The sequence below is a fragment of the Harpia harpyja genome, chromosome 1 (assembly GCF_026419915.1).
Source record: "Harpia harpyja isolate bHarHar1 chromosome 1, bHarHar1 primary haplotype, whole genome shotgun sequence".
Lineage (NCBI taxonomy): Eukaryota > Metazoa > Chordata > Aves > Accipitriformes > Accipitridae > Harpia > Harpia harpyja.
The window spans coordinates 92080160-92090404 of record NC_068940.1 but is presented as its reverse complement, the minus strand read 5'-3'; the positions used below and the strand labels follow the sequence as shown (position 1 = coordinate 92090404).

General features: G+C 43.5%; 1 protein-coding gene across 13 annotated transcripts in view; it reads right to left on the bottom strand.

The window, feature by feature from the left end:
* Nucleotides 1-438: 438 nt before the first annotated feature.
* Nucleotides 439-10245, bottom strand: part of JCAD (junctional cadherin 5 associated) — a 63017-nt gene continuing 53210 nt past the window's right edge. For 8 of the 13 annotated variants that reach the window (XM_052805243.1, XM_052805253.1, XM_052805288.1 and 5 more), the window contains 2 exons: nucleotides 6329-9981; nucleotides 439-2297 (listed from right to left, as the gene is read on the bottom strand). In XM_052805243.1, the coding sequence (XP_052661203.1) occupies nucleotides 2263-2297; nucleotides 6329-9981 (3688 nt within the window). In that variant the 3' untranslated portion in view covers nucleotides 439-2262. The other 5 variants (XM_052805213.1, XM_052805190.1, XM_052805203.1 and 2 more) reach the window with 2 other exon arrangements.

The window sequence follows — 10245 nt, the reverse complement described above, 5'->3', positions numbered from 1 at the left end:
TGACATGACTGATGAAACAGACATGTTGCAGAATCAATTAATGCCCCCCCCCCCCATCAGAAGAAAATAAAATGCACAGAAAACTCTTGTTCCACAGAAGCATGAACTGAAGGTAGCAGGCCTGGTTATATGGGACAATTTACAGTTCTCCAGAAATCAAGGATAAATTAAAACTTACAAGCTATTGCTAGGCATTTCAGCTTTTCTAGTAAGTGGGATGATGAGAGTTGAAGCAGTTCTTTTTAAGAACTGTTTTTTTATGGGCAGAATTGGGGTGGGGGGAAGGGGTGAAACATGTTTTGTAGCTGTTTACTAGCTCCCAGATGTCCTAGATGGTGATGAAGAAAGGTGGATATAGTAAGAGTAGTGGGAACAGTTTGTCAACAAGTATTGCTACACAACATGCACAAGAGTTAATAAAATAAATTATACAACACATTTTCTTTTCAAACAAGCTTTAAATAGTCCATATGTAACAGAATCATGTGTTACAGACAAGAAATTCTTGCTGCCAAAACACAGGATGAGTGTTTTTCCCCATCGTTCTTTCCAAATTACAGACTTAGGAAAAAATATTTCAAGAAATTAGAAGATTTTAAAAAATAAAATTATGCTAAAACCCAGAAAGGTCAGTAGAATAGACCAGTGAAGTACATGAAAAAGTCATCAGAAGAATGTTAGTACACAGGTACTTACAAAAAACACACAGGAGTGGACATAAAGGCTTTAAAGACAAAGATACTATGCAGGCTAATTCAGTAGCAAAGAGCAGAATGCACAGGCTTTATTATGAACTCTGTAATTCATGCATTTGTGTGTGCAGATAAAATATACTTAAAGCCATGTATTTAAATGCCATCAAGAAGACACCTGAACTCCTCCCCAGCAACATCAGTTGACTTCAGGGAAGAATTAAACCCAGTTTTGTTTATTTGTATACACTGCCCTAATCCAAACCCATAATCTGTAAAAGGGGACAAAGTAAAAGAAAGAAACCAGGTATTTTATCTGAGCCATTCAGACACACCGGGACAAAGATCCAAACCCACTTTTTGGTAATCATGGTCACTGGAGTATAATGGCAGTGACACCAGCCTGGACTGTTCTCAGCTGTGTTTCAGAAAGTGGCTCCAAGAAGAACGATCCAAGGGTTGAGTGGGGAAAAATAGAAATTCACCCTGTAGTACATACATACATACATGGCTCTTTTCAGAACAAAATAAGGTGGCACTACTGAGTATGTGGCAATATGGAGTGTGCATTAAGATATACAAGTGAAATCTGCTTGGGGCACCTTCACTCAAAGGGATAAGTCTTCTTAAAATATAATAATAATAATAATAATAATAATAATAACACTTCTTTATACTTGCCACTTGTTAGCAATTGTTTACATCGTAGAAAAATAGATAGTATTCTGTAACAAGAAATATAGTTACTTTGTTAAAATGGGCTATTTTAAACCAGCTACTATTCTTTCATATAAAGAATTTCTAAACAGCAAAACAAAAATAGGTAATACTGAGTGCAAAACAGCCAGTGGTATACTTTGCATTGGTTTGAAACACTAGTTGCCAGCTACTATAATAATTACACGTTCTGTACACGGTACTACAAAAGTCTTCCATCTCTTAGAAGCTTTGGGGTTTTTGCTTTTCTTCTCTCTAGGTGGCAAGTAAGTATTTAATCCGAGAAAATTCAGACTCTGGAAGTCAAAAATAATTTCACAATCAGTCTTCGCTACCATTCTCTCGCATTCCTTCCCCCACGTAGTGCAGCAGCACTTTGTACTTATGGCCAAAAATCCCTTAAGTTAAACAAAGTTTAGACTGTAGATAGTTAGAAGTTTAGCTTATAAATTCACATTCTTTTAAAAATCATTTCACTAATCTCCCACGTTTACATTTACACCAAAGAGAAAGCTCAAAAGCCTCACTTCATGCATTTCATCATCCCCGCTGAAGACTGAAATAGTGTTCAGATAAAAACTCTTTGCCAACGGTAGGTATTAAGTCTTAACGCTACAAAGCCAGATGGTTCCAATGTAGAAGTCAGATTTTTCTGTGGTCTCCGCAACAGTTCCAGATACAAATAGCTAATTCCTAGTGGCAGTGGTAAAGGCATTATCAGTACACCATGAACACCACAAATGGAGGCAATTTCCAAGCATCAAAGAACAAAAAACCAAAAAAAAGCACCCAGAAAAAAAATCAGTGAAACATTCTTAGTAGAGCTGAAATCTTTGTATTCTCTTCGTTCATCTCACACCTTTTCAACTTTGGTGGGGTCATATGTATCTGAAAAAAAACCAAGAAAACACTATTAATAATGTATTGTGAAATCTATTCAACATCATTGCTAGCTGCAGAAATGAGACATCTTTTCCCTAGCTTTCATTAAAAAAAGAAGCTAATACTGGACTTACAGCCTTAAAGATACATACTACAGTCCTGACCCAAATTCTGTATTTACACCAGTGTAATTTGGGAGCAACTTGGATCAAATGCATGGAGATAGAATTTGGGAAGCCTTGGGTAGGTAGGAACAAGCACACTGAATGCTAAGTGATTACTTCTGGTTTTCAGATGCTTTGACAGGGAGAGAAAGACATAAGATTTGCTCCCCCTTGTACTGAACACTAAGGACAAGTAAATGCTTTAAGCATCCTAGCAGGGTGTTTAAGGCTGGCTGAAGAAGTGATGATGCCATCCAGTCATTAGGGTCTTTTCATTTGATTGCACATCCTTGGTTTCAGATAATTCAACAGAATGCAGAAAAGCACAGCTGTGTTGCATCACTATGGTCAGACTGTCTCGCTTCAGTCAGCAAAACTGCAGCTCACGTTTTGAACATTATTCACTAAAGCACTGGACTGCCTTACTAACATTGGTCTTCATTTTCAGCCTACCTCTTGTCAGTTCACAGAACAGGCCACACTTTTTCTTTTCCTGAATCCCCAAGGACACTCTTCTATCAGATTTTTTTATTGGATTTATCCCAGCATTGGCCATGAAGTGAGCAGATAAGAGCCTTTTCCTTCACCCTTGTGACTCTGGGATAGGACTGCGATGAAAGGGCTTTGCCTTGTGAGATCTGCCTGCCCTGTACCATCATGCACATGTCTGACTTACTTACCCTAGGCTCCTTGGGATGCACGGTCATGGCATGGAGGAACCAGGGCTATCTACAGAGGCGTCTGTAGGCACACAGAGGCCTGGACAAACCGGCACTGCAGCCTGTGCTATCATGTGCTACTTGCTGCTCTTATGCAACCTGGGTATTTGTGCTAACCTTAAACATCCCTCCTGTAGGCTGTACTCCCACAGCATCACATTTAAACAGTTGAGCATGAAAATAGTTGCACACATAAATATCACACTTTGGAGTAAAATGTTCACCCTCAGGACTTTCATGTTGATATGAGTGAATGTCTTCATTCAAACAAGCATAAAAATCCTCAGAGGGAAATTTTTATTCCCGTGTGCAAGTGTCCATCTCTAGCATCCAGACTCACATCAAGGGGGGACTGGCTAAGAAAGAACTTCTGCATTTGGACCCAGTGGGTGGATTCCTGGTGCAGGATCCTTTATCGCTTCTCTTGCCCACTCTTCTCAAATTGCTAGGCCAGCCAAGAAAGGAGTCTGTGCCAGCAACACCTGTGTTTTCAGAACTGTTCATCACTATTCAACCTCTTCTGATATTTCCAAACTTCAAGAACAGACACCACATGAATGCAAAAAAATCAAGAGGAAAAAAGTTTTTGAGGGCTAGTGCACTCCAGGATAACGCTGCATCTTTCTAAGCTTAATGCACTGATGGTGTGGGAAGATGCCTCTAAAGCAGTAACATTTTTTCAATTGTAAATAATTTGCCATCTAAACTGCTAGAACGTACAAAAATTCTGAACTCTTCTGTGTGAGGTCTACCTAAGGATAAAAATGGATTCACATTTCAGAAGCCTGATTTTCCTAAGACCAGACTCATTCACACTAACAGAACTCTCCACAAAATTGCAGGTACTCACTGTTTCAAGGAGTGGCAGGGGGGAGAAAATCAGGCCACAAGACATGGAGCCTCTGCATGGCTCAGTTTATTCCTTGAAAGCTTACCCACACCCTCAGCACCTAAACCAAGGACACAAAAGGGCAGACTGCCAGGCTATATAACAATTCTGGGGGGACAAACTTTGGAGTTCTAGCACTAATACAGAAATGTTTATTCAACATTTGGTTAAGCTTATTTGAATTGCTCTCTACAGAAACAAAGCCAGATCAGCAGCCTCATGGAAGCAGTCTTCAAACAGCAAAGGAGAAAAGACATCCAGTGCATTTGGGAACATTTGGCGATGTTCTTCTAATGGCAGTATTTGCATAGTAAGATCAGCTTCTTGCACTGAGTTTCGGCAGAGCTCTCCCTCTGAGAGATGACTGTTCATCTGCCAAGCTGCATTATACATGTGAAAACCTGCTTCTGCTAAGGCCTCTAGCCTCTACGACAGGCCCAGTCTGCAATTATAAGATTAACATCACCCTACCTCGCTCCAAATAGAATGACCTTTAGCAATATTTATGTTTTAAAAGCAACAAATACAATGGTTTTCCAGGATTCTTGTTTTGGCTTTCAATGGTACCAGTGAGCTAATCTGGAAGTTGGAGTGAGTTAACAGAGGAAGACACAACATTGGGTCTTCCTACAAACATGAATCTTCAGTCCTGCCCCATTAAAGTAAGGTGAAGATCTTGTGGCCGTCAACAAATCAGGGGTTTTTTTGGATGGGAAGAAGCCAGTGGAGGAGATGCCTTCCCGCCCCATGTGAGTGTGTGTTACCCTGCAGTACTGGATGTACACAGCAGGAAGGGACGTCTACGCTATCCAGTCGTGGGGAGGGCTGCTACATCTGCGCAGGAACTGCTGCAATGGGAACACACTGCAGAATACAAGCCTGGCATTGTCAGCAAGAGGGATAAATTTAGACCTAATTTACTGCAGAGTAACTCTCCAATGAAACACACACAATCTCTTTTGATACATCCCTGAAGTCATGTCACCACAACAGTTATTTTCTTCACTCCAGCAGAAACCCCAAGGGAGGAAAGCATATGAAATGCATGTGGGGCGTACTAGACCTGATGGGTACAAGAAAGCTGAATTAGCCTGTTTGGAAAATCTGGTCTAGAGAAATACAGTTCAGAGCAGCAAGAGACACAGAGCTGTGGGATACAGAAAAAGACATGAAAGGAAAGGCTGCAAGACTGCAGGAGTCAATACTTAGAACTCAGACAAATATTTCTCTTCGGATGGAAATACATAAATCCACTTTAAAGTATGGTCCATTTAATTTCACTCCCTCTGTACTGGAAAACTGTGAATAGATTTATATCAATGAGGTTTAATGAACAACCTGTAAAGATTTCAAGGTAGAGTGTCAGCTGTTACAGAGAGGATGGAAAAAGGAAGGAGGAAATTAATATTAATTTAACAACTTTCACACCATACATTTGCTCACTCCAATTAATTTAATGGACTAGACAGGTGGCCTGGGAGATTTATCCCTTTACACAAATCTATGGCAACAACTGATTTTCAGTTGTTCAACACAATGCCGTATGAAAACTGTTTCAGAGAGAGAACAGCTCATGTTACTTTGGGGATGCATATGGACTACACAAGTTTATATGCTTCTGAAAGATGAGGAACACCAAAAAAAAAAAAAAAAAAAAAAAAAGGTGTTCACTGAAAAAGTCAACTTTCCATTTGACCTGGGGATAACAGTTATTCTCAACATCTGATCTGGAAAATATTCATGAGAGAGAGAGAGAATTTTCCAGGCCCCTTAATGCAGCCATTTCCCAGAGGTTTCGCAGAAGAACATCAGATTTTTATTTTTAGTTTCTTCTTAACTCTGATATAGTATGTGTCTACTTAAGTATTAGAGAGGGAAAAAAATGGGTATTCAAGGAGAGGCTATGATTAAATCACATGTTCCCAAACACTGGCACTAGAGTGACTATCTTTGAACTCTGCTGTTTGAAGCTGGCCATTCCCTGAAACAATTAGACAGAGATAAGACCTCAGGGAGTGCTTCAGTCTCTGTGAATGAGTTTCAGTATCACAAGCGAGTTTTACAGTAACTTTTCCTAAAATGGGATCAGAGAACACTCACGCTATCTCTTCCACAAGGAGAGCAAAGGGGGTGGCAACCAGACGGAGGTAGTACCACCCACAGCTTGTTACTATTTGAGCAGCATTATGTGGGCATAAGCAAACTGATCATGGCCATTACATAAGGAAGCAGTACTCATTTGGATCCCCCATAATTGGGTCTTACCTAAAGAAAAATCTCTGTCGATCTTCTTCTTGTCCATTCCACCTAAATATCCATTTTCACTGAGAGAGATAACACGCTTGGAAACAGCCCCTGAGCTTGCCAGTTTGCTTCCTCTCTCCTCCTGTACCCTCAACAGCTTCTCCTCATCCACCTCCTCTCCCGAGTCTGCGCTCTTAATGCTCAGACGTCTCATCCGGGACACAGAGTCAACTTCTTTCATTCGCACTAAGCGATCCATGGCAGTCCGGCTAGGTGGAGAAGTGAGCTTGCCTTGGAGTGTCTCTATCACCTTTGAGGTGTTTCTCACTCTCTTTTCTGAATGCTGATACACAGCTGACTTGCAAACAAAGTTTTGGTCCTCACCTTGGCTGGGACTCGCAGGTTGTTCAAGAACTTGCTCAGTTACCAGTGTTTTAGTGCTGGCTTCCTGGTGAGTGGTCTGGCATTCATCAGGATATAAAGATTGGCCTCCCGCTCCCACAAAGAAAGCACTCTCTGTCCAGCCACACTTCCGTCTGCCTTCATAAGAACCCTCTTTTTTTCCTTCTTTGTCACTTACTGTGCTCCCCACTGATGACTTGAAGTCCTGGGCACTGTTTGCAGGGCGAGTGCCTGGCTGGGGCCCAACGTGGTCATCTGGAAGGAGAGACTCTACTGCTATATCTATACCTAAAATTCTTGCAGCTCTTGCCTGCAATGACTCATTCACAGGGATTTCCACTGCATTTACATTTGAAGAGTGATCAGAATTGTTAGCACCAGGTCCTGGGGCTACATCAAGTCCCACTGACCTCAAATCCGGCTCAGAGCGCCCTTGGTTCCTCTTTGTTAGTGACAAGCGTACTACCGAGCTTCTCTCTAATACCGTATCATTTGTGGGAGTTGCACCTTTGCTCAGTTTAACAAAGTCTAGGTAATTTTGGTCTTCACTCATCTTCTGCAAGACAGGGTTATTGAAAGGATTACTGTGACATGAACTGCTTGGGCTACTGGACAAAACTCTGTTGAGAGGGCCCACAGGAACTGGCTGCTTGCTTGTTCTGCTCTTGGCTTCCCCTGTCCTCATTTCTGTTATCAGACTTCCATCTGCTGGCCCGACTCCTTCACTGCTCCCTCCTGGCTGCGAGGAGCCTTGAGAGCCAATGCAGCCTGGCTCACCACCATGCTCCGTCCCCACACTCCAACTTTCAGACTTACTTTTAACTCTTCCTGACTTAAACACAGGCACCTCTGGCACAACCATTGCCGATTTCCCACCATGTTTTGGCTCCTGGTTTGACTTCTCATTTCTGGACACCTTCTTCTGCGTAAGGGCACCTGCCTGCGGAGAAGCCGCAGCACTTTCCAAATCTTCTTCACTGCTTGTGCTCTCCTCCTGCCCTTGCAGCTCTTTGTTAAAACTTTCCAGCTCACTTATTGCGTCCCAGGGACGGCGACTTACAGGCTTCAACAGGAACTGCCCAAACAGCTCTTTACTGTTGCAGGGAGCGCCTGCTTCTCCCTTAACTACATCCACCTTGGAAAGAATGCCAGTTTCCCTCTCCTGGAGGGGCATGGGCTGGCTCTGGTGGGCTTTTAAGGAGGGGGCCTGAAGGACTGAGGTGGCAGTCCTGGAAAAAGCACTGTTGCTAGACTGGCTGAGGTACATCTGACCCTTCATACCGTAAGCGCTCTGTCTGCAGCTTCTCTCATCAGAAGGTAACCCTGTCTGTTTTGACCCTGTCATGGATGCTGTACATCCTAGAAGCTTTGGAGACAGCAGTTTGTTACTATTGGGCTGCCCAGGCTTTGTACCATGTAAAAATTGTGGGCTTTTAGGTTCTTCGGCAAAAGTGGTCTGTGTCTGTTGGTCTTTGTACTGATCACCTGGCCAGGAGCCAGAGTATTTGAGCTCTCTGTGTTTTGTAGGCTGAATAAATCTGAGGTCATTCATTTGTTTGAACTCCTCTGGTCTCCACAGCTCTTGTTTTTGTAACTCATTTTTATTGGTCATGCTTCCTGTAAGTGCTTGTAACTCCAAGTCCGTTGAAGACATACTTAAGAGACTTTGTTCTTGCAAAGCCCCATTGTTATCAAACCCATTCTTATCAGGGCTCTGGGTTATGTTGTTGTTCCTATCTGTATCTGGCAGATTGGATTCTGATTTAACTGGGATAGAGACCAAACAAAATATAGTTTCATTCATTTTTTTCTTTGAACTCTTTTTGCTCTGCATCCCAGTTCCAGGTTCAAACTTTTTCACTTTTGTAACAGTCTCACAGGTGCTGTCCATATGTGAATTTCTTACAGAAAGTTTGCCTTTTGTGTACTCCGCGCTGGCTTCATTACGGGGGCTGTGATTAGTTGTGCTACAACTGTCTCTTTGGTCCGGCAAGGCACAGTTTTCCTGATCTCGGATGGATGGTGCCAACCATCTGTTGCTATGGGTGGAGCTATCGGAAGTTCTTTCTCCCTTTGCAGATTTGGACAAGTTTGATGCATCCAAAAAGGCACTGTTGTACTGTACTTCAAGATCTCTCTCTTGCAAAGCACCAGAACTGGGACTACATGCATTTTCAGTGTATTTAGCGCTGTCCTGCAGACCTTCCGGTGGTGCAATTTTAATATGTCGTATCCGAGGATCGTCAAAGGGAATATACTGAACAGAACGCAGGTAGTCAGCAGGGCGCCTTGCATGGCTTTGCTTCCCGTGAGGAAGATGGTTGTCTTTGCAAGGGTCACCCCCCGCTTCAAAAGTATTCACGGCTCGTCGTTGGCAGGGGACAACCCACTCTGCAGGACTCTGCTGATCGCTGCTGGCGTACGTGTCGGTGTTAGGCACTTCATTGAGGGGATGTGGGGTCATGTTTTGGTGAGGTGGGGATTTGTAAGAAGGAGGAGGTACGTAGACCGGGGGCTCCAAACCAGAGTCTTGAATGCAAGCATCTTGCCTTGGCTCATTAACTTTGGCTAAGTAGGAGATGGGTTCATCTTTGTGGTAGTGGTCCTGGAAACCCGTGGTTTCCGCAGGTGCCCTGGTCTGCCGCTGCAGTTCGTAGGATGGAGGCTTGAGAGGTCTCCCATACTTGGGTTTCACCAGGGGAAGGAAATGGCCTCCCGTTTCGTGGTGCTTGGCTGGTTCCACACTCAGTCTGTTTGGGAGATAGGAGGGGTTTTTAGTTACGCTGAGCGAGTTGTTACTGTTGGTCAGGGAGGGCATTTCCACGCACCTCAGGCTCTCGGGTGAAAGGACCCTCGGCAACGACTGCGATTTCCCCTTGTTGTGGGTGCTCAGTACACTGTCTCCCAGGGTCAGTGAATACAGCTCTTGAAGCAGCTTCTCCCTGTCACCCTCAGACATTTGCCTCCCCACCTTTTTTGGCTGGTTCCAGCTTTCCATTCCCAGGCTTTGCCATGTGCAGTCGCTGGGCACTTTGCAGCTCTCCTGCAAGCCGCTTCTTCTGCTGTACCCTGCGCCCGTCCCCACCTTCAGCTGACTCTCCTTGGGGTGCCGGGGTGCCCCCGGGGCTGCAGCCAGGCCTTTCATTTCCACACCGGCTTTCTGGGAATAGCCTAGGAGCACACTGAAGTCCTGTCCTTGTCTTCTCCAGTAGGCAAGATCTTTATCAGTCTTGGGCTGGGAAGACCATGCTAATTGAGGCCTGTCATAAACCCTGAAAAAGAAACGCAGTGTCACAGGCAGTTTGCACAGATGCCCTTTCTTTCTCTTATGGTAACGCCATTAGGAGGTCAAATGTTGAGTTATGCCAATGGGGTTTGTGTAACCTATTTGCAACCAGATGACTTTATGATTTTAATGAGAGGATTTAAAAGTCAGTCATTAACATGAGTAAAGGAAGGGACTGATGCTCTGCTGGCATGTTGTTAGCTATGCAAAGCTGTTAGAAAGAGAAACAAATGCACACAGTTACATGCTG